Source organism: Pholis gunnellus, assembly GCF_910591455.1.
Source record: "Pholis gunnellus genome assembly, chromosome: 22".
NCBI classification, from domain to species: Eukaryota; Metazoa; Chordata; class Actinopteri; order Perciformes; family Pholidae; genus Pholis; species Pholis gunnellus.
In genome coordinates this window covers 5,708,208-5,733,851 of record NC_136549.1, presented here as the reverse complement: position 1 = coordinate 5,733,851, position 25,644 = coordinate 5,708,208, and the positions used below count along the sequence as shown (strand labels likewise).

At 44.2% G+C, this 25,644-nt stretch overlaps 1 protein-coding gene across 1 annotated transcript in view; it reads right to left on the bottom strand.

Moving 5' to 3' along the window:
- cdk17 (cyclin dependent kinase 17) overlaps nt 1-25,644 on the bottom strand; it is a 34,799-nt gene that overhangs the window by 7,171 nt on the left and 1,984 nt on the right. Inside the window, exons 2-5 of the mRNA XM_079183966.1 lie at nt 23,197-23,308; nt 11,254-11,398; nt 9,303-9,467; nt 2,091-2,224 (exon numbers count right to left, since the gene is read on the bottom strand). Of these exons, the coding sequence (XP_079040092.1) occupies nt 2,091-2,224; nt 9,303-9,467; nt 11,254-11,380 (426 nt within the window). The 5' untranslated portion in view covers nt 11,381-11,398; nt 23,197-23,308. The remainder of the gene's footprint in view (nt 1-2,090; nt 2,225-9,302; nt 9,468-11,253; nt 11,399-23,196; nt 23,309-25,644) is intronic.

Below are 25,644 nucleotides of genomic sequence, written 5' to 3'. Positions count from 1 at the left end.
AAACTCTGTTGCATATAAAATTATTTTGATGCAAAGATCTGATCATTGGCAGGAATGTAGTACAAAACAAGTGAAAGCAGTGCTCTGTTCATTTAAATGTGCAATAAAGTATTTTGTCCCTAAAATCAATGAAAAATCGTGACAAATAATTGTGATCTCAATATTAATCATGAGAATTATTTTGGCCATAACCGTGCAGCCACAAATAAACAACTCAAATAAGTGAACAGGAGGTGAAAGTAACATAAATACATCACTGGGGTTGTTGGGATTTAGGTGTAAAGTTTTATAAATAATAGAAATATAGAAATATACAAAGGCTCACATTAATCTGTGCATGCACAGAATCAAACTTGTGCTGGTATTGCTGTGAAGTGGAAGGTAAAGTCATGCACCTGTCATGGCATTGTACACAGAGATTTAGGACACCACCCCTTTCTAAACTTGTACACCGCATTACACATTGCCTAATATAACGGTAATATAATGTCTACACTATATTCAGCCCACCTAAGTTCGTAACAACGTTTAAAAAGATTAGTATTGACTGAATTCTCCATGTAATATTCAGCTGCCATCCCTCCACCCTCTCACTGGTATTATACGTCAATGTTTGAGGTGCAGTATTTTATGATTGAGGAAGCCCAACAGTGTCTCCTTTAAATATATAAAAAAATGTCTGCAGTGACGACGAGTGGATGCACAACACTGCTGTCGATTAGCAAGCGTACTCTGTGACCTTAACCTCCTTACTGAAACAATACGGCTTAATTAAATCCTCAAGAACCACAAGAAGAGCAGCGCACTTCCGCTCATGGTTTCAGAGCTTGTGTGTGTGTGTGTGTGTGTGTGTGGGCACCAGGTCGACTTATTATCACCAGATACTTGAGCTCCTCTAGTTTTGTGCACCTACAGATGTGAAAAACACCCAAAGCAAGCGAAAAATAGGTCGCGGTGTGTGTGTGCGTGTGCGTGTGCGTGTGACAGAAGGATGTTTTCAAGGTTGATTTTGTCACATTCGCTCCTCTGCCAGCAGGGGGCAGGAGGCCTCCAGGCTGAGACGCTCGTCCTCTACAGATGAAAACTCCCTCTGGGTTTCAATATTTCTAAAGATGAAGATGACATATTTGGAACGTCTGCATTCAATGTGGAGCAAGTACAGCATAACCAAAATGTAGCATCATTTGATCTGCAAAAAGAAGAGGTTCACCACCGTTTCAAGCTTTTATAACAGCTCGTGTGAAACAATAGAACAGATGCCGGATAAATTAGTGGTGGCCTGCAGCAAGAGTGTCTCAGTGAATTCATAAAAAAAAACACACCGTGAAATTACAAACTTGCAGGCAAACGAGTCCCCTGATAATCATGAGGAGTTCTTTTTTTTCTTCCTACGATTCATCTTGGTCATACTTCATTTGCTGAGCTCGTACACGTTACTGTGTCTGAGGTACCCTGTGGGCCACCGAGGCCAATTTATCATCTTTGATCAAGCCGGTGTTCAAAAAGCTTGTTCTGGTCGATGAAACAGCTTTTGGTTGGAAAGGAGGCGTGTCTGCGTCCAGAAAATATGAACAACACATGGAAATGACTGGAGGGGACGGAGTCTTGTGCCCTGTTTCGGGTAGGACTCTACTAAAAATGTAAAAAATGGAATATTTGTTAGCGTATTGCAAAGGTATTTTTTCGCAAATAATAAAAATGATGTTTAGCAGGTGTTTTGAATGGCATATGTTCACTATCTATAGGAGAGGAACAAAGGAGACTCCTCTCCCAGCATGCTCTGGATCCGCGCAGACGGCCGTCATACAGAAGAATCACTGGGGTTTACAGCACAGACCATCACATTGCATCTCTTTACCAGACGCTGCTGTGGTCCTCGTGGAGCAGGACTGTCATCAATATCATGATTCTTGGACACCAAGAGCCCATTAGGAGACCTCCCCCCCCTCATCAGATCTCCCATGAGGCTTAGGGGGAGAGGAGGAGGTGGTGAGCAGAGCAGAAGGAGAGGGGGTGACGCGTGGAACGCTGCCATGTAAGCCTTTTTTCTTCTTTTTTTCAGTTGCTGTGTGCATGTGCGTGTGACTCGCCTCCATGGAGATCCGCCGGTGGATGCGGTTCCTCAGACAGACGCCGGTCGGAGATTGCACCTCGTCTGAAGACGTTCCCGATGCCTGGTCGCTCTCCCCGTCGGAGCCCATCTTCAGGTTCTCGTGCACAATATCTGAGACAGAATGAGAACAATACAATACTTAAAAAGACAAATAGAAACACATGGTATTGCTATTTGTTCAACAGGGTACAAAGTGGCAATAAATCGGACCTGGTCCAGTCCGTCTAATATGATAGAGAGGTTGCAGTTTGATTGATATCACGTTGACACTTTAACTCCCCCATTTAGCATTTATAAGCACTATATCAGGGGTGGCCAACCCGCGGCTCCCGAGCCGCATGCGGCTCTTTGCCCGGTTTCATGCGGCTCTTACGTTCATATCGAAGTTTGTATTTGTGTTTTTTTAATGTGCGTGTTCGCTTCGCTTGAGTTAAATACGGTATTTTCGTCAAACGCGCATGTGCGGCCACAGATTACGTTCCTCGTCGACCCATTTAACGCCGAGACGGACTGTTTGAAAGCCCCGCTAGTCACAGATGAGGATGCGGCTGAGTTGGAGATGATCGATCTTTGTGAGGAGGACCAACTCAAACCTTTAAGGGACGGGACCATTGAGTTCTGGAAAAGTGTGCCAATGAAAAAATACCCCAATGTCAAACGGGCTGCGCTTAAGATACTGTCAATGTTTGGGTCAACATACGTCTGCGAGTCTGTGTTTTCTACCCTGAAACACGTGAAATCAAAGCATCGATCTGTTCTGACTGACACCCATGTGAAAGAATTGCTTCGAGTGGCAACAACGGAATACAAGCCAGATTTGAAGAGGATTGTTCAAGGCAAGGAATGTCCCACTAAGTAACATGCATAGTAAAAGAAAAACGCTATTGTAAATTATTATATTTTTGTTTGTGGACTTAGTTGAACTGAGAGTTTGTCTGTGTGAGACAGTGCACACAATGTTCATTGTTGAACATGACTGGCCTGTGGTCTTAGGAGTCAATTTCTGTCATTATCATGTTGGTGTGTGACATTTACAATAAATCTGGCTGAGCAAAGATATGTGTGTGTGTGAGGAAGGGATAGGGTGATGTTCAGTCTCTGACTGGTTGGCCACCCCTGCACTATATAAACACAAGTTATACAACAATATAACTTCTCCTATGAAGACTTATTTTATATTATGACAACAGTTTTTTTCTATATTGTAATTCATGATTTAATAATACAGCAGCCTCCTCTTGTGAGTTATAATTATATGCTTACAACTTCATTATATATATAGTGTGTTATAAACTATTACATGTTTATCTGCTGGTCATAAACATTTATTAGATATAGAAATATATATTTATATGTGCAAATGGATTGACTAGGGCTGCAACAATTGATTGTATTTCCAATGAATCCATTATTCGGTCCATAAAATGTCAGATAAAAGTGAGAAATTCCAAATCAAAACCTCTTAAAGCCGAAGGGGATTCTTCAATTTACTGTAAAATATTCAAAAGAAAAGAGAAAAGCAGCAAATCGTGACTTCTGAGGAGCTGGAACCAGAGACCGTTTGACATTTAGGTTGATAAAAGACTTGAATGAGTCATCGATGATTACAATTGTTGCCAATTAATTCTCTGTCAATCAACTAATCCAACAACTGAATGAATGTTCAAGCACTTGATTTGATGAACACTGTATTTGTTGACTTTAGGAACTCTAATCTGGACTCTTCTTTTAAATCAATTTTGACCAGGATAGACAACAGAGCTATCATTACTGTTGCTATTTTTATTATTATTTAATTATTAACATTAGTCACTAATATAGAGTGAACAGAATTAGCTTTCGACTGGCCCTCAAACCGCACAGTGGTGAAGATGTCATGAAATGCACATCTTTAGTTGACCACGCCTTCTGTCTGACTCTCTATGTCTCTCTACCCATCACTCTCTCTCCCTCTCTCCCTCTCATCCCCCTCTCACACCCTTGTAACCCCAGAGGCCAAATATTAAGCTCTCTAACCAGCACCACTTCCACCAGGGCAATAAAACTACCACGACTACCAGAGTACAGCAGGAGCAAACACACTGATGTACAAACCACATGCAAACCCCCCCCCCCCCCCCCCACCCCCCCACCCACACACACACACACACACACACACACACACACGGTTAATGAGTAGCCATGGTTGAGCAGCTCTCTGTCATCAGCGTGTCAGCGCCTCCAACCATGCAGTCTGTCATCTAACGAGAAAGCCGAGCAGAGAAATGAGGAAGAATTCCTCTGTTGGTGTAGATCAAGTGTTTCAATTATTTCAAACACGATAAACCTGATTAACTCTCTAAATATCACAACGGAGATAATTAATTATCCTTTTTAGTCTAGATTTCAGGGGAGAATTATTGTGTTTTTACTCTATTCATGCGCCTTATTAACAAACTTCCCTTCATACTGTAAAGTCCTATTTCTGTGCTCCGCGGTTTGGCCACAACCCAGAGGAACACTTTGCCCCAGAATGTGAACCTGTCTGTGGTCATCTGGTAAAAAAAGAAAAAAAACAAAGTCTCGTCAGATTGAAGGAAATACTGATCCACTTTTAGAACCCAAGACGTTTTCAGGATTTTCCTCTTGGGCCTGACCCGTTCAATCCTACTCCGCATGTCACTCTGTTTTCCACGGATGGTTGAAGTGAGGTTCGTCTTGCTGCGCTGCCGTCTGAACTTTGGCTTCGGTTAGAGTGGGAGAACTTGATATAGTACAGGAGGTCTGGGGTAGGCAGTTTATGTTTGGTGTCATTGGGCAAAGAGTCCAGATAAACCTTTCGCTTCGATATCGGTGAAGCCTTTTTAGAGATGGAGAGAAAAGGTTGCTATTAGCTTAGGTTTGTGTTTACCTCAGCGTGAGTTTGGCAGAAGGCTAAATTATTATCTCTGAAACGCTTCACCGATATTGTCACTTCCTTTTGGATGAGTCCTCCTTCCTTTTTTTGGGGTTGCTTTGCAGTGTAGGTAGCTGATGCCAATGTTGGGGTAGCAACTTTTCCTGTGTTGAGTGAGGCTTTCCCTGAAGGGACCTGCACACGCTTTGCATTTGTAGAACAGCCAATAGGAACACCCTCTTTCTGAAATGACCTGTGATTGGTCAAAGTCTCCCGTCATAGGCTATATTTTCTCAAAGCCTAATAACAGACCCAACAAGAGGCGCAGAAGTCTATTTGAATTACAAGATGCTGAAGGGTTATTATAGTTTTTGCCCAATAAAGCCAGAAATAAACTGCCTGTGGAATTCACCACAATAGAGAAGGCAAGAAGACATGTCCTGTCTGTCTTGCTTAAAAAGATTAAAAAATAGAAAGACATGATATAGGAAAAGGTGAGGGAGATGCAAAGAATTAGAAATACGGGAGGAACAGGAAATTGTTGCAAGGTTTCCATCTGCTCCACATCCTTCCTCATTTCTTCATCCATTTTTTTTCTCTTTTGCCTATTCAACCATCTACCTTCATCCATCTCCTCTGTTTTCCCAAGGGGCCCCATTTTATCCACTTTAAAAGCACACTCAGTAGAGTGCAGAGCTCTTCCAGGTGTGTCTCCCTCTCCCCTCCCAAACAAAGAAGAGCTGAGTCTCACTCAATCGCCCCTCACGGCTCCCTTACAGTCAAGATGGCGGCTATATAAAAATGGGGATATATTCATCTTGTGTCGTGGATCATAACATATTGGTTGGATACGTAAGTAATCGGCAAATACTCCAGATCAAACTTTTCTAAGGATCTCAGTTTTTTTAGCCAAAAAAGGCCAAAATGAGTCCAGCGACAGACGAGGTAAGGTTTGTTTGTAGCCGAGTCGATTGCCGTAAAGGCCTATTTGCTACTGATCCCTTGCTGCCCCTACCGGTCCGTTAAGAGGAGACAGCAGTCAATCAAACTCTGCTTTAAGTACTACACAACCAGGTTGATCAATTTCTACTTGTGTTTGAGAGTCTGTGCACATTCAGCATCTCTCCTAACTGTGAGTACCAACAAACTCATGGTGATATTGTAACAGCAGTTGTCACAGCAATGTTATGCGTATCGATGACAGAACGTCAATGGTTTGGTTCTTAATTGGGAAAACAATGAAATCATTTATTTCGGATTGAATTATATAAATGAAGTTAAGATATTTACACTATTTATGGTCGCCAACTTTCAGCGACAGCTATTCAATGTATTTACATTCTGTCATTCGGTCTCTATGCAGTAGTTTTCATTGTTAGAGGCGCGGTCCGCCATTCCCACCCAGGGCTCAAATGACCACATGTGATATGATTCTATTTCCCTGATATCAGCCTCACTGTTTACTGTTGTTACTGCTATTGAAACATTTCTCCATCGTCAAAAGTGGCAAAAATACCGCGCGGCTTCTTACTGTGAACCATTCCGCGATGCATTTGTCACGGAAGCTAGTGCTGCTAACCACGATCGCTCATCAAAAACGCATCCACAAAACAAGACTGCAGTTATATTTCTTTGTCCCGCATATCATTATCAATATTTGCAAGGGAGTAAAGGAACAAGAAGGAGCATTTAGAGCGAGCCGTTTGATGAAGACCTCCACCTCAAACTCAGTAAGGTAACCAACTCCTAACTTTCATCGTACCCCGCTGTCGTGTGCCATGAGCAGCATGAAATGAGCCTGCGGTTGCTCACGGCCTGACGGAAATTGGCTAATAATTGACTGACCTTTTTTCTCAAAATAGCACGACTTTATTTGGCTGCACTGTGACCAGATCGATCACTCTGCTGTTGTATTTCTGACAAAGTAGATGTTCCTACGCGTTTCAGTACGTAAACGGGCCTGTACGTGCACAAGCAGATGGATACAGAGCTTAAAAAAATTATAAATAAACTTTATTACAGTCGTCATAAACACACAGGCCCCCTACATGACATTTGACCACTGCATTCAACCCATCCTACGCATTTTTTGGAGCAGTTTTGTTTGTTTCAACACACATATATATATATACAATGTGTTCTATGCAAGCTTTGAAAAATAATTGTCCCTATACCGGCCACACTTTATTCTTCCTAGCATGCCTTTCTCTATAAACACCTTGCAAACAACTCATTCTCGCCCCACTTTCCTTCTTCAACTTGTCTCCTCTTGGAAAAACCAAATGGTCTCTCTTCCCTTTTTCTGTCACTTCTTTGTCTTTCACGTTTCTTGCCCGACTTCAAAAACCTCAGCATTTTCTTTCACTTCCCATTCCCGCCTGTCTTTCCCTTTCACTCGACATATTTCTCCATCGCTCCTAACTTGTTTTCTCTTTTGCGGCAGCCGATCTGACTCGTGCTGTTGCTTCAACACATTCCTCCGCTACCTGTGCAAATGATCTCATCCGTCCTACTTTCTTTTCCTTTCAGCCTCCTTTTACTTTCACATTCCTCTCCATTATCTCCAGCTATTTTATCCCGTCATCTCCTCCAAAAACTCCCAAATTCTTTCCCTCGCAATAATATTTTCACCGTCTCACATCATCCCTTTGCCTTCCAACAGACAAACCTGATAGCTGCTCTTCAAAAACCCTGAAGGCCGTTTTATAATCTTCCTACATTGTTGTTCTTTTGCACGTCTCTTATCTTCTCTTGCCTCACTTCTTCTTCTATCCAAAAACCTTGAAGGAATTGATTTTCCACACACTTTTGGTCTTTCTGTCCTTCTCCACACATCCTTCCTTTCTTTCTTTCTCTGACTTTGTGATCTTTCTCTCTCCCTAGTTCCTCTTTACTGTCTTTAGCAGCTTTGCTAAGAATCACACAGAGTGTAGCAGCAGTATGTGGTTCATCAATGTCCTACTTAACTGTCCTGTTTTTAGATCCACGTCCCTCTATCTAGGCCAGGGTCCAGTGCGAGACTCAACAGGTCCTCTAGTGTACCACGCGGCCAAAACAATTTGCTTCGAGAAGCATCAATCAGGGTCCACGTATTTACTGAAATAATAAACATTATTCCACTACCTCAAAGTGGTAAATCCAGCCGACTGTTTGCACAGATGCTGATTATTGCTGCCTGTCCAGGTGGATATAAAACAGTCAAAACAGTGTTAAACAATGTTTGTTTAAGGTTTAAAGCAGCATCTGTGTGGTACAGTGAAGTGTAGCTGATCACACAGGCTGTGAAATCAATAATGAATCTGGAAGGAATGCCTGTCAGTATTCTTAAAGGCATGTAGTAACGGAACAATCAGAAAATACTACAATTGGAACATGATTAATAGCAAGACTAAGAGTCTAAAGCCGCGCCAGTGTTTCTGTGAAGTTGTACTTAGGCACAGCTAAATGCTAACATCATTATGCTAACACACTGATGTTTAACTGCTATAATGTTCCCTATGTTTAGTGATAATTCTCTGGATAAGTGAAAAATGTCAACCATCTGGTGGCACTAGAGGAAAAGTCAGGAGATCACCAATTTCAGTAGGATTCATCTTCTGGGAACCATGAATATCTGTACAAAATGTCACGTCAAGTGAGTCGACTAACGGTTTCAGCTCTATCTTGACCCCACCATAACCAATCAGGGGTGGGTAACGAAGCTGTGATGCCAAAATATGATGAGGGGAACCTCTGCAATAAGCTAACTCAGAGCATCAATTGAAGCCTCAACAGATCAGTCTTGATCTGTAGGTCTAGAGCACAAACAGATAAAGTTAAAGATTTCCAGCAACTGACGCTTGGCATACGAAATGTGAGTAAGATAATCAAAGCGTTTGTTTGTCCCTCCAGATCCTGCCATGCTTGCTTGACTGAACATTTAGAGAGCCCATGGGCTGGTAGATCATGATACCCACAACACTTTGTTCCTCTCTTTCACGTTGTCCTCTGAATCATCTCGTCACCCTTTGGTTCGAGACTCGCTGCCACGGGTCGATAGTGGTGAATCAGCTCGCGGCGGGGAACCGCGTCATGTTTGACTGAATCCCCCATCCATCTGTCACTCGTGGATGTGGACACCCAGTCACTCTGGCCAGCAGTGTGCGCTCGAGTATTAAGAAGCAGGATGGAAAATGTCAGGGCCGTGACACGTTTTCTGTCTGTTCCCGGATGCCATCTGCACTCTCACTCTACTCACTTCCTTCCTTCCTTGCGTGCGAGTGTGTGAACATGTGTTTGTGTATGTGTGTGTGTGTGTGTGTGTGTGTGTCTCACCTAGACGACTGCCGTTGCGTGGCATTGCCATGAAGGACCCCAGGGTGCCGCCGATGACGCTGTGCGGCCGGCGGAGTGGGGGCTTCTTGAAGGAGCCGGTGTACTGGTGCAGGAACGAGTGCATGCTGTGCGAGGTGGGGGGGCGGCCGTTCCTCATGAAGGGCTCTGAAACGCAACAGAACAACAACGGCCATGAATCAACGGCGGCTTTGCAGCCGCATCGCAATTATCTTCAATAACCAACATCAGATACAAACATGGTGAAACTAAATATCATCTCTCATCTTCCTCAACCCACTGCAGTGAGCTCTTCGTTTCAAACACACGCTGTGCGGCCAAGCTTTCTTTAAACCTACAGGACTTTATTTGACATTTAAAGTCTAAGACCCGGCGGTTCCAAAAATACCAAACATCAGCCTAAATTAGGGAGAAATGTGTATAAATAGATGAAAACGGACATCAAATATTCTCCAAAGTTATGCAATGTTGCACCACGTTAGGTTTGAGTAACTGGCTCGATATGGGCAAAATCAAATGTTACACAAACTGTTCTGCTCACAAGGAAATTGAGCAGTTTTGTGAAATATTTCTGAAAATATTCACTTTGTTGCCGAGAGTTCTCTTTCTGCCGCGAACACATAGTTACAGGTGCAAACAGGTGGATTTTGTTATCTTTTGGCAAGCTAACCTAACCGCCTGCTGGCTGTAGCTTCACATCATTTGCACGACAGTAGCAGTACTGGAAAACTGATGGGAACTAAAGGGCGATTATGTTACTCCACCAATGCGGAAAAAGTAGCAGCCTCACTCACGGGCTCCGATAAGCGATCGAATGTCCAATCGCAGCCTGCGAGGAAACCCTGTGAGCAAACATTAGGACCCAGTGTTCTCCCTGTGGGCCGAGTGGCTGACAGAGTCCAGCTGCTGCACCCTCATGAAAAAGGTCTTAAACGGTCCCGTTCTGATCTGCATTAGAGGCCATAAGTCTCTCGCAACTTGTGGGTTTATCTTTCTGCTCCTGCCAACTTTCTTTTCGTTCAGCCAACCTTTTAAACTCTGTCGCGACGGACTGTGCCGTGTTCCCACAAGTCAACCTCACATTCTAACAGCGTGCTGCCCTCGGGTGCTTGTCAGCCGTAGCAGAATTACAAGTTGAGCATGAATTATAGAAAGCTTTTCAGCAACTGATGGTAAATATGATATGTCTCATATTTCCATTTAGGAGTCACTGGGTCACATATAAAACCCGTACTGAACAATTAACATTAAACCAATGAAAATGTGGGTTTGATGAGAGATAACAGAGTACCTTCATTGTCTCCTCTTCACTTGGCGTGTATCATTATTACGGAGCCACGTGATCATTTTTTAGACAGGGTGTGTTGCTCACTATGTATACACACTACCTTTTCACTTGCTGAGCTGCTCTATCTCTGTGTGTGTTTTTACTCCCGTTACATAACTTGATAGAGAGCTACTCACTGGGAGTCCATTACAGCCGTTACTGACACACACGCTGTAAACTTCTGTGCTTCATAATTTAAACAACCCTAAGAGCTACCAAGACACTGAAAGCTCTCTGTGTGTGTGATTTTCCATGCCTGCTGACAGACATTTATATGAAGATGAAGATGAAGAATCTGACCTGATTCTCAACCATATTTTTTTTTGCATGAACTGCAATTTAAGTACAGTTTTACCCAGATTTTTCTTTTTTTAAAAGGAGGAGATTCCCTTCAAACACATTTGTCAACCGCATTTTATGTCCCCATGCAGTCAAAAGTTGTGTTTTCTACAGTAAAAAGATGATGATGATATACAGTAGTTAACAGTAAGTGAGGTCATCAATGCCAATCCGCTGCTGATTATACACCAGAATCCCTCAGTAAAAACTTGCATTTTTTAAATTCCCAGATGTGTGTTTTTTTTTTTAAATAGGTTGAATTCTTACCATTGTCCTTGGTGCCTCCGTCCTCGATGGTCATCTGCTCGGCCAGCTCAGACAGAGACTCGTCGATGGTCTGACTGGAGCGGAGTGTTAACGACAGCCGCTTCTTAATCCTCTTCATCTTCTCCATAGCAGGGCAGTGTGCGGCCTGTGAAACACAGAAACACCCAGTCAGCCTTAGTCCAGCTGAAATGGACTGATGCACAAATAGACAAATGCACACAACATTTAGGAGACTGCCTTGTTGTTGGTGTGTGTGTGTGTGTGTGTGTGTGTGTGTGTGTGTGTGTGTGTACACACACAGCCTGGGGGGATTCCAGAAGCCTCCGTACAAACCAAAATATCTCAGCTCATGAATAACGTAAAGCTGCTTTTAATCCAATACTCATTCACTCTGCAAATGCTTCAACAGCACATGAATAAAGCATGAACAAGCATGAATAAAGGATGAATATCACAGACTTGAATACAGCTGTTTTCACTTGACACACACATTTATACAATGAGAAATTAATCAACTCTAATTGAAGGAGGAGAGAGTCAAATCAGTTATCAGACACACACACGTGCATGCGAGTGTCGTGCCAGACGAGTGTGTCTGCGTTGACGCAGCAGTCATCCAGGTCACAGGAAACACCTTGCTTGATTTGCCTCAAGCCAGTCCCTGCTCATTGTGTTGCCGTGTCAACGCCCCATGCACGTGTGTGTGTGTGTGTGTGTATGTGAGGACCGGGCACACTGTGTGAGTGGAGGAAAGGCAGTGAGGAAGCAGCAGCAGAAATGCCCCGCCCATTCCGCCCCGACCCTCGGACCAAAACAAACTGACCCCTGCCGTCTCTCGCTCTCTCTCAGCCTCACTCAAGGTCGTTAGCGCCCCTCGTACTCAAGAGACACCATCTGCTCACACACACACACACACACACACACACACACACACACACACACACACACACACACACACACACACACACACACACACACACACACACACACACACACACACACACACACCCCTTTTGGCAATTTGTCATTCATGGCACTGCGCAGTGAGGAACTCTTCATCAATCAGTGTTGGGACGTCGTATGCCCGCAACCTCAGAGTAACACACAACCACAGCCTGTTCATCAGATTCTGTGGTACTACAACACACACGCTTATGAGTAAAGGCGAGCGCTTGTAGGTTTGCGTGTGTGCGTGGGGAGAGGACATGACCTGAATTCCGTCTCAGTCGGTCTAATTAAAAAGGCCAACGGGCTACCGGAAGAGGAATAAAGATTTCATTTCATGAATAGGAATTGCAATGTAGGCATACACTTTTTAACCGGGTTCTTTATATTGTCTGTTAAGGACTTTGTATCGACTGCTGTCAGTCAAATGAAGTTGAATACCAGTCTAATATCTGACCCCTAACAGGGGTTCGATATCATTAAAATCTTATGATATAGATTATATTCTGACTTTTATTCTTACTAATAAATAGCCTGTGATTAATCAGATGTATTTCAACAAAACCATTGGTTGGACAGACAGCTGACACCTTTGCAGCTAAACTAATTGATGCGGAGGAGACTCACTGGGAAGGTGCACGGCTGCATGTGTGAGACAGGGGAACCGGGGGCAGTGGCCCGTTTTGTGCGTACACTGCAGCTGGCTATAAAAGATGAATTTAACCCCTTTTGAGCATGGATGAGAAGTCCCAAAAGTACGAAGAATACGGCATACAGTAACACACCCGAATCTCAGACCGAACCCGACTGGCAGTAAAACATTTTTTAAAACATCTCTATATCTACTGCCCATGTGGTATGTGATTAGCCCTATTTTGGAGGGGAAGTGTGTCAGGCTGGCCCTGGCGGCCCCATCGGCATTCAGATCTGATGACGACACACACACACACACACACTCACACTCATACAAACATGCATATAAAAAGCTATCAGACGGTCCGGAAATGGGGGGAAAAGGGGATATAACACTCCAGCTAACGAGGCTGAAAATCCTGCTCGTAAAAATCTCTATGCAAAAATAATATGACTGCATTGGAGAAACCCTCGGAGACAAACGCACACACACTTTCTCTCCCCCATACACACCCACACACTCGCCGAGTGTGAGATAAGTGCTCTTTGTCTCCCTTACAGAGGAGTGCAACAGAGCCGGGTTCTATCTCCGCTGCAAACCAAAACAAAGAGACTCATGTGACATGTGTGTGTGTCAGTGTGTGTGTGTGTGTTGAGAATACAGCATCTGGCACACATGAATGATGAGTGTATGTGTGTATGTGCGTGTGTGTGTGTGTGTGTGTGGGGAATCCAACATGAAAAGCAGCACAGGCAATCTGCCGTCGATAGAGAGACATAGAGGGAGAACTGAGACTCTTATTCTCTCTCTTTCATCATCATCACCTCCAGAAATCCTCTTTCACACACACACACATTTTTTGACCCACATTCCCGAAAACTCCCACCCCCTCCTGGAGCCTCTTGAGGGCTCAGGGTAGTCCAGGGGAGGAAACTTCAAAGGGTGAGTGAGGGGGGGAGACAACAGGCGACGAGGCCTAATTACCGAGCTAATGATCACACACACACACACACACACACACACACACACACACACACACACACACACACACACACACACACACACACACACACACACACACACACACACACACACACACACACACACCTCTAGTCCTGGCCTTCCTGCCTTTCTCATTCCCACCTTTTCTACTTCTTTTCCTCTCTTCTATCCCAACTCAAATACTGAATGAGGTAATGAAATGGAAGATGTAGCTTTACATCCAAGAGATGTGGGTGAGTGTGAAGAGGAAGACTGGGAGGTGGAAGAGGAAGAAGACGACGAGGAGGGAGAAAAGGAATAGGAGAAAGCAAGTGAGTGTTTATTTCTGAGAACAGAGCCATAATGGAGTCTTTGTGTTTGGTTAAGAGCCATGAAATCACTAGTGTGACTGCAGGCATGTACAGTGCTGCTGAGAGAAAGAGGGAGGGAGGGAGGGAGGGGAAGTGGAGGCTCAACTCTATATTAGGTTTGGTTTCAGTGGCTAGTTTCTGTGTTAATAGCAGATTTGGGAATTAAAAGCATTAACTTTTTAAGTTGGCCAACCAAGTGTGTGCTCCCCAGATCCAGTGGGCCATAAAGTTCATGTTCCCTTTGTCATTACCCATCAAATGTATGTTTTCAAGATTGAATTAGTCATCAAGTAAGAGCTCCCCAAACCGGTGTCCTACAGACAGTCCTGATGACCAGCATACGGCAGATTTTCATTGGGCGAATACTCGAATATGGATATCACTTAAAATGCCCATCCCTCAGGGTCAGCCCTTTTCCCACACTAAAAATGGCGGCCATACATTTGACATTATGTCATCAAGTATGTGAGAGTGTGCTCCCAAAATCTGACTAAGCATCAAGTGTCTGTGGTCCTCAAATGCAGACCCCTCATCAGCTGCTTGCTCCCTCGTTCAATGGATTGTTGAGTGCGTTACCCAAATCTGTTTATTCCCTGAAATAAAATCCCAAATGTTTCAGTTCCTCAGTTAGGACAAGAGATTCTTAAATATCTTTTGAAATGTCTGACCACAGTAGTCTAAGCATGCACGAACACTAACGCAACTTTCTCTTTCATACTTCTGTCAGTTCCAAAAAAGGACGGGGGGAACAAACAAAACAAAGAAGAGAGGGAGAGTTGAGAGGAAGGCTGAACAGTCGCCACTTCCTAAAAACGGATAAAACAGCAGATAGAGATGTTAAAATCGCTGCTCAAAATAAACCCGCTCGTATGGAAATCACATTCACTTTAAAAACAGATGGAACCATCACTCTCCTTTAGGAGAACAGGGCCTGAAGGGATCTATTGGTCAAAGTTTCACTTGTGGTTCAATCCTTGATGCTCATTGAGTCACATTGCCCTGTACTGTTGGTGTCCGTTTTTAACCCTTGCCCCACTCTGACTTGTTTTTGACCAGACGATTGCAGGTTAGTGACCGTGTGCAAAATGAGACAATTACTGGCATTACCACGTTACAGGTGTGTAGTTGAGATGACAATAAAGGCAGAGTTTGGAGGTGGGTGTGGTCCGAGCCAGGGGGCAGAAAGAAGTGGGGACAGGAAGTCGGGAAGGAGCCACTGGCCCCCCCCCCCACACTTTAGGCCCCTGGCCCGATTTGGCGTTGTGGCTGGTGCAATACCATCGCAAGATGGTCTGTGGTTTCAATATAGCTGCCAATCCTGCCCAAAAGTCACAAAATTAGGCCATTCATCAACACACCGAGCAGCTCCCAGAAAATGTTGCAGCAAATCCGCTAACGTCTGCAGCTTAAGGCATCAACTATATCCGTTGTATCCACATGCGTACAGCCAGCTGTGCCCAAAGAAAGGGAGAAGTTCCTGTTGTGGTTTGTGGATGACTTTGCACATGTCCGCACAAACAATGTAAAAAACGATGTGTCACTGTTCTGCTTCATTCAATATGACTTTGTTGTACCATGTAATCAAGAGTGAATGTGGGCAATACCAAAACTTGGTTTATCAAAACTGGAAATTTGTGTTGTTTGTTCAACCAAAGCCTTTTTTTAAAGATGCCTGACTAAACTGTGAGGGTTACTATGTTGATGTTTCAAAGTTGAAATACATAATGCTGCAAATCCGAAGAGAAGAAATAAAATCCTTAATGAACTGATCTTGCTAACAAGTATTGCTTGTGTAGAGAAAAACTCATTTCTCCATGGCAAATTAGATCGATATACAGTAGCTGGTTTCATTGTTGGATAGAAACTATTAAAAACACATCAATGAGCCGAACCATTGCAACCATTGAGCGACACGTTCCTCCATTGCAACGAACATGGACACCGTAGTTTGTTTTTAGGTCAATCGCACGTGCACGTGCACGTGCACGTCCTGCTGCTTCAAACACTCACTAATGCGTCAAATGCGCATTCATCCGTGAATAGTCCTGAGCATAGTTCCTAACAGACGCACTGTTTACTCCTGTTTGAGCAACATCTGTCCAGAACTACAGTAGCCAGCTGTTTCAGGATATTACTGAGCCTCTTTTTTAATAATTAAACTATGTACACGTGACCCGTTTGTTGTGTTTCAAGCCCTCTGTAGGAAAGAATCAGCGTGGTCTGTGAGCCACAGGCATAGCAGGAAAGCCAGAAGGTATTGACGAGCAAACTAATGCATCGTTCGCTTTGGTCTATCGATAGGATATGTTGACAATAAAAAAAAGAAACAGAGCAACAATAGCCCTATCCTTTAACTCGCAACAAAAAGATCTGGAGTCATCCTCCAATCTTTGGCAGCGTTACTTTTTAAACCGGTTCGAACCTTGTTTGACTCATCAGCTCGGCTCCACGCCCAAACATCCTCTGCGTCTTCGCTGTTATATAATAAGGAATTGGCTTTACAACATTGGCTTTCTTTGGCACACCGTTCTATTATACAATTGTCAAGCGTCCTTTATCTGTAAACGTCTCGTTGACCGATGACTCCCACATTCGCAGCCTGCATCGGCCGCCCACACAACGGAAATCACACTTTTGTTTAAGACAGCGACAGACGTGTTAATCAAAGAGGTTCAGATGAAAAAATAAATAAAGCTAGAAGGCGAAATCTGAACTCACCCAGGTGCTCACTTTTGCCCCCCCCCCATCGTTTACAAAATGTCTGGTTCTAGGATCACAGGTGAATATAATGTTGGCGCCGCCTCAGGCCCGCTTACAGCACTGCAATCATATACAGATCACACAGACGAGGGAGTTTCCCTCATAGTGAAGGTATACATTACAATCAAAGCACCGCTGTCTGTCCTACATGATGTACACCACGGCAAAGACTTCAAAGACCAGGAGCCACAGTGTCACCTCGCCAAAGCCTACAGGGTGCATGAAGCCCTGCATCCGATATCTTTCACTACCACAACTGTGACGCCCGCCAAAATAAAACAAACTGTGGACAAAGACTCTACGTTCTGCTGATTCCGTCTTCGCCAGCTTTGAATCCAATAGGAGATTCCAACCATCCAGTGAATGAATATTTCCCAAATTCCCAGTGTGTAGATTATGTGTTTCGTGTATCAACCAACAATATCTTCAGCCTCATTATCAAACTTACTAGTGCTCCCATCAGCCTTCGAGCGCCCATTTCAGCTGAACCCTGCCGGGTACAGTCACAAGCATGCGTTTGTGCAGCTCTGAGGACACACACACACACACACACACACACACACACACACACACACACACACACACACACACACACACACACACACACACACACACACACACACACACACACACACACACACACACACACACACACACACACACACACAGAGCACCAGTGCTGCTAGCCCGGTGCAGTGGGTGCTTTCCACTGAAGGACCCTTTGTTTTGGTTGAGAGAAACTAAAAAAAGAAAAGAAAAAGAGCTTCAGCATGACTGAGCCAGAGGGGCGAGCTGAAATAACCCTCTGCCTGTCTGTGTGAGCACAAAAGCCGACAATGTTCATATTAAAAAAAAGGACTTTACCGATGGCCAATGAATGAAGAATATCACTTGGGTGAAAAAGAGATGCGGGAAGAGAAGAGGAACAAGGGAGAGCAGGAGATATTTAAAGAGAAGTGAGACAACTTTGAGTCTTATGGGTCAACAAATAGACACCAGAATCATCCACGTGTTTTGTGTGGCTTTGACTTTGTTGCTCCATCCCAAAACTTCGGCGTGTTCGGTGGAACCTCTCCACTGTCGCCGCTGCTAAATGGTCCGCAATCTGTTCTGCAACGCAATTAATCTACAGCGGTAAACATCTGAGTCACGCAGCAGTAACCACGAGGAACAACAGGATGTTATTGTTATCTCATGTGTGAAAACTGCATTTTTAAATGCCTAATGTTCGCGGATCTGGAAACGCAAACATGAGTGCACAAAAAGGTTTTCACCAGAGCAATGAACTCGCATCAAATTGTCAAATTTGGCTAAATCAGTGACATGGAAATTAATCACACCTCTCTGACAAATAGTATCTCATTTTGGTGAGCTGCTGTGTCCTAACTGTACATCACTCAACCTATCAAAACAGTGCAAACAATCTACCACGGACAGAAACAAAAAGATGGTGCAGAAGCCGGGAAGAAAACAACAAGGAGAAGAACACAGATCCTGAGGTTTAATGGGAGAGATGGGAAGAATGGAGATAAAGGATGGGGAGAGGAAAAGGGAGCTGGAAGGGGGGGGGGGGGGGGTATTTTTAGCTATAGAAGGCTGCAGTGTCTCCCAGCTGAATGCACACAAACAAATGTATACACAGCACATGGCGCACCATTACCCTGTTGCTGTCTTGCCACATGACAAACACAGAGCCCACAAGCGGCAAAACATACAGGGAACTCAGCTGACTGACACACACACACACACACACACACACACACACACACACACACACACACACACACACACACACACACACACACACACACACACACACACACACACACACACACACACACACACACACACACACACACCTATTTTCAGCAGGAGGGCGAGGTTTGAAGGAAACAAACACACTGTGTATACATAAATATATATAAATGCATTAGTGTGTGTGTGTGTGTGAGTGTGAGTGTGAGTGTGTGTGTGTGTGTGTGTGTGTGTGGGGGGGGGGGGGGTTAGCTCGAGGTCATGCCAAAGGCAATACACTTCATCCATCTCCACTTACCAAACAGAGATTGTGAGCAGGATAGATGATCCTCTTATCACTTGTTCACGCCGGCTTTGTAATCAATCCATACACACACACACACACACACACACACACACACACACTAACGTCTGTATGTGTGTGTGAGGACCCTGCCTGGGAGCAAACAAACACACGCAGAGGCACGGCTGGAAGGGGGGGGGACAAGAGAAGCCTGAAAAGAGCGGCCCCAAATTCTTTCTAAAAGTTGTGCTAATCAATATTTTCATATATACAAGAGGAATGAGATGACTATGCGCTCGAGAAAGGTTCATCACACCACTGTGCTGTTCCCCTCAGCTCTACAGAGGGAGTTGGTGTCTCTCAGCTCTTTGTAAAGTTAGCAACTAGCTGGTGAACACAGTGGAGCATGTTGTTTACAGCTTGTTGTGCTGTCCCCACTACAGCTTCAACGTGAACTATCGCCATCAGTGGAACTGGGTCCTGATAGTGGCCGAGGGCTGCAAAAATGCATGACAGACTTTAAATGAAATGGTATACATGTATTATTTAGATAGACAGAAAGCATTCCACGCATGACTCTGGCGATAGGGTTGGTAAAATGTTGGCTAAAACTTTCTTGAGTTTATAACACAACACTACCAGCTCTTGACAGGTGTCAGCCGATCAATCCGCCATCGGCTTTCCCCCAAAACTATCGTTAATTTATCTGCCTTTGAAAATCCACTATCTGTCGAACTCGACCAAAAACTATAACTTTCCTCAAAAGTTGATGGGGATGATTTTGCTCTCGACCAATTGGCTTTGGTTTTCCAAATGGTTGTTTGGCTTTAAAACAGCTAGCTGGGACACCGCTATTTGGGAGGCTCTAACGTGACTGTTGGCTGTTTGTTGTGAGATCATGCTGCTCCCCGACTTCACAGTCACCGTGTTGTTTGTGCAGTGAAAGTGGTTGTTATCTGGCGCTGTCCGCGACGTACGAGAGGCGGTTTTATTGCACACGAATGATGTTCACATTGCCCCGTGCGCCTCACTGTAGCTTCGGTCTGTTTAAACAAGTGCTTTGCCGTCACTAGCTGTGTGCGTAGCTACAGGTCCGAGCTACAGGTCCGAGGTTGTTGCCAAACAAACTTGCCGACGACAGCTGTAAAAAAAAAAAAAAAAAAAACTAGAGGATCTTTTCTTCATGGCAGTAAAAAATATTTTGTCAGGAAATCATGAAGCACCTGCTGTTAACCCTCTCTGTGCTCCTCCAGCCGCAATGATCTGCTGCTGCTACAGTACACAAACACAATGCCCATTGTGTTTGTGGAATCAACACCCTCCTTCTCCTCTGGCCTGTTACATAACGCTCGTCTGTCTCATGACATCCACACCAGACTAACGAGGGTTAACGAGGAGCTTCCGGTCTGTCCAACACACACACACACACACACACACACACACACACACACACACACACAGCGTGATGAACACAGATACCAAGAATGTGTGTTTTCCTGTCTGCATGTTTGGTTGGTGAATCCAAACACACAGCTGGAGATGGCACATTCCAGCGGAGAGAGATGGGAAACTGTAGGAGCTTAAGATGAGAGAGACACACACACACACACACACACACACACACACACACACACACACACAAGCTGTTTCCCCAATGAGAGTGTATTATGCAAATTACGTTGCACTGCAATAGAAAAGCTGAAAGAAAAAATAAGGTCTCAACTCGCTCATAGAGGATCTTTTGATAATATTGTGAATGACAAATTATGTCTGACAAATGATGAACGTATTGCGAAACGTTCTCAGACATCTTTTCGATTAGATGATTCAAATGTCTAATTTGCTGCAAAGTGTTGAGGGCTTTCCCGCAAAGTCTCTTTGTGTGACCGATGAATGGAGCATATTCAGCCACATATTGGCAAATTTCAATGCTTTAAAATTTGAAAAGCTGCATGAAAAAACTACTTCTTCTGGGTTTTTTGTTAAAGTTCCTGGGCAGAGATGTGAAAATCAGTGACCTCCTGCCGCCGGTTGGGGTCATCCACATTCAAATGTACTCAGTCAGATGAAAGCAACAACGGCTACAGTCGCCCACACCCAACAACACGAAGACAAAAAGGCAACGCTCCAACACGGAGAGACTTCCAAGGATGGCAGGTTGTCTTACACAACAGGACTCTGACCTCCCTCCCTCTATTATTACCTCTGCTCCGCCTCCTCTGTCTGTTTTATGGCTCTGCGCCCCACCGCTCCCCTGAACACCGTCTCCCAAGTCCATCGCCATTCACCCCCGAGGCCTGTGGGAACAGGTGTTCACTCCCCGAGATGCCCCGCTTTGTGCGTTTATGTGTGTGTTGTGAGCTGCTCACATCGTCCGACAGTGGCCCGGGCTCTTTACAAAGATGCAACATTTCCCATAAATTCATCATATCTGACGTCTGCAGGCCGAAGAATATCTTTGTGCCTCCTAGATGTGCTGTGACGCACAAAGCTTGATTAAACCAGGTAGTTCTGACTGCTGGAGTTCATGAAAACACAAAGAAGAAATGGTTTGTATGTTTGTTTCTCGCACACAATATCTTTAAAGCATTCAGCTTGGTATCAGCTTTGAATGCGTTTTATCCTAGAGTCAATATGATACCGGAGTTTCCAGAGAGATATCAAAACACTTTTGTTTATACTTTACTTTGAGAAGTACTAACATGCCTTTCTACAAAACCCCGTATTAATTTGACAAAAGAAGAAGAACAAATAGTATGAATTTCGGTTAAAAATAACAACAATTTGTAGGGGCAGGTGGGCTGGGGAGTTAGTTTTGTTGATTTTTCTGGAGCGGAAACCCATTTTCTGTAAATGCACATACCGAATAATAACAAACAAGGGGGAGAAAATCTGAAAATTAAAGAATAAAACACTATACTCGGTGTAACAAGATTCTATATCTGAGCTACACAAAGGAAGACAATGTCTGCTCGTTGCCTTCATATTAAACAGTATAGTTTATTTGGGGAAATAGGCTTATTTGTTTTCTTTATGAGAGTTAGATGAGCCGATTGAAACCACTATGATGTCCGCACACTAACTACAAAACTATATCAAGCAGCCAGTTAGCTTAGCTTAGCACAAAGGCTAGAAACACAGGGAAACAGGCTGAGTCTGTCTGACAAAATCTCTCAACAAACATCTCTAAAAAGGTATTTCTGTTTTATGTCCGTTTAATCCAAAAAAACAAAAGGTTTGTGGTTTTACAGGGGTTGTGCTGGACTATGTCTTGACCTGGTTTGGCAGCTTTCTGGGGTCTCAGCTGGTTGCCTGGTAAAGGAATTAGTCTGACACATAACCCCTCGTAGCCGTTTCTCTCCGTTTACAGTCTTTGCGTTACTCTGATTTAACAAACTGCTAGTGGTAGCTTCATATTGTAGCTTCATACTTACTGCACAGACAGACGGCAAGAAAGCGAATGAGTGTATTTCCCAAATTGTGTCTTAAAATCCTTTAGGGTATTACCAGCCAGGAGCAAAAGTCCACTGAACTCATGTCAATGTATGGATGTCAAATGTCAGCATCTCTTGCAGCATTAGTGAGTGACAGCTACTGTTTACCGGTTTAGTTTCTATCTTTGATGCAGCGAGCTCACGGCAGTGGGATCGCCTGTCAACCAAACAGCGTGGAATTGTATTCTAATCTCTCCATCCGTGGGATTTCTGTTGATAAAGTCAAGAGGTTCTTGTAGTTCGTCAGTGTGATCAGCCACGGCTGCTGTCACCGCACGTGTCGGGAGTGTTGCGTTAATCTGATTAGACCAGATTATCAACGCGTGTGTGCAAACGCACCGGGGCGACACTGACCTCGAATTGATCCGACCTTTCAGATAACGGTGAATTGGGTGCCACTGCTTACTGGTGCAGATACGGCGAAGGGCTTGAGATACATAAACACTCAGAGGGATATTGGGACAACCTGCTGCCATCTCAGCAACATTTCTGATAGAATGAACTTGAAATGGTTAAGTTAAGCACAGACAAAGCCCGACTGCCTCTCTGGGCTCCGTGAGAGATCCGATATTCATGACTGTTTCCTGTGAACTTTCTGTGCTCTTTGTTGGCACTGATTGCAGATAGCGCCTGTGTCTGTGAGCCGGTGATTAACCCGTCGGGAAGAAAGAGGGGTACGTAATTAGAGATTCCAGTTTGAGATTAAAAAGAAACACTCACTGTTATGCGGAGGAGGCAGCAAGAGTAAGCGAGGGCAGTCGGAACAAGGGCCTGTCTTGAAATCCCAGAGTTCGCATCCAGTTCAAATCCAGTAAGAGCCAAACAGTCTCCTCTAAAAAGGAAAACTTCACCGTGAAATCAACCAAACTCAACTGCACGTAGAATAATTCCATTGTCATGATTATAGGCGAGAAAAAATAGTTTAAGAGAAGCAGGCAGATGGCGAGAGTTGTGTAGGACGGGATGTACTGAACAGCAGATTGTCAACTACAGCTGACTGTACTTGGCAGCGGCTCCAACACTGTGCCACTTATTTGTGTTTTTGTAAGCACATAAAGTCTACTTTTAGAATCGTGAAAACCATGCAGACCACCAATATGGGCCTGGAGTCTGTTTGAAATAAGTGCAACTCTAGATCGCAACTGCGGTCGGAAGAAAATCGTAATTAGATGCTTTCCTTAAATCTTTAAGTCCTATTGTGAAAATGTTTTAACAAGATAAGTTAGGGTTCCTCAGGCGAGATGAAGAGTTGAATAATCAGATTGTGAAAAACTATTTTGCAAAAAGAATCGATTTGCATAACAGATTTCCTTGATAACATTAACATGTCATGTCTCCTGGCGTCTTTTTAGCCCATTTTAGGAAGAAAACATGATTGAGGAATCTCACTGATCCTAGTCAGAGACAATAAAAAGGGAAAACAGAGGTACACATCATCCGAGTCGCTCGTGTGTCAGCGTCGATGAATATTTCAGCGTCGTCGCTGTGAAGCGACACCACTCGAGTCTACAGCGAGAGCTCACCACGTGAGGGACAGTGACTTCATGAATGAGCTGCAGGTCCGTGTATTTGAAAGTGTGACCTCTGCGTTTGTGTCGGCTGCTGCTGCTCCAACAATGCCGGTTAATCTTCAGATTATGAGCCAATCTGAGCCCCCCCCAACTAAACCCTCTGTACGCACACAGTGCACACAGTACACACAGTACACACACACACACACACACACACACACACACACACACACACACACACACACACACACACGCCTGACAAAAGCATGGTGGGATCGTTTATCCTGGGGGCAATTGGACAGGACGTCATGCCAAAACATACAGGAATAATGACAGACAGTTTGTGTGTGTGTCTGTGTGAGAGAGAACAAAGAGGTCTAACACACTGGCCCATTCTCTTTCCCACTAGTACACATACACACACTAACAGACAAACATAGTTGTCCTACAAGACCAAACATCCCTTCTGACAGCCAAACACATTCATATAAGATGATAAGATGAGAGAGAGAGACAGAGAGACAGAGAGAGAGAGAGAGAGAGAGAGAGCTCACACCACTTCACATTCTCTGCATCGCTCACATAACTTTACTCATCAGAGTGTGTGTGTGTGTGTGTGTGTGTGTGTGTGTGTGTGTGTGTGTGTGTGTGTGTGGCTACGAATGTGTGTAATTGTGTGTTCTCGCTGCACCCAGCCCACACTGATTGTACTCATTTTGGAGCCCTAGAATTACTCAGACCCCCCCAAAAAAAACCCAATAATTACTACTTCACCCACATAATGACCACCCTGTGGCAAGTGCAGTGACAGGAAGACGTTTCCCATCAGCCCCCGGGGCTGTTAGCAAGTCCTCCTCTCAGATTTAGTAACACTCTACTGCTTTTTACATTTTCTGCACTTCCTCAGGTGGAACAAGAAATGATACGCAGACAGCGCTGGGCATTGCTTACCAACAAAGAAGAGACGACAGGGGGAAGGGGGTCTTATTGGGCTAAATATACACACCCTGAGAAACGTGTGTGTACACATGTACACAGGCACCACTTTCATACATACAGTGATGCATTCACTGGAATAACATTCCAACACACTCTTGCACACGATAACCCACACATAAGAGGATATACATGCTCTGACACACACACACTTCCGTCTAATCAATAAAACATTGCACACGTTGGAGTTATATAAACGGGAGAGAGAAACAGAGGGGGGGGGCAGCAAGCTGCTGGCCTGGTTGTCAATGGCAACAGTGTTTTGGAAGCTGATCATCGGTAAGTGCAGCGAGCTCTGCTGCAAAGCATGGTGGGATATCGCCATGCTTTGCACCACAGATTTTTGTTTTTGTCAGCCGTTCAGAAGTACAGACAGATTTTATGATACGCTTATGTTTAGCTGTAACTTGCTAATACAATACAATACGGTGATCTGGTTCATCCACGTGCCCACTTGATTCTGACTGGCAACCCAGCTTTACAAGACCGCCACAGTGTGGGACATCAGAACAAGCTGTTCCCTTCACAGTACAATGTCATCAACCGCATTTCACCGATTTCTCCAACAAGTGCGCTTTTGGCTCCCGTCGCTTCACGACTGGACTTCCAGAACGTTGCCAATCGTACAGTCCAAATCAAAGCAACAGAGGCCGAGGCTTTC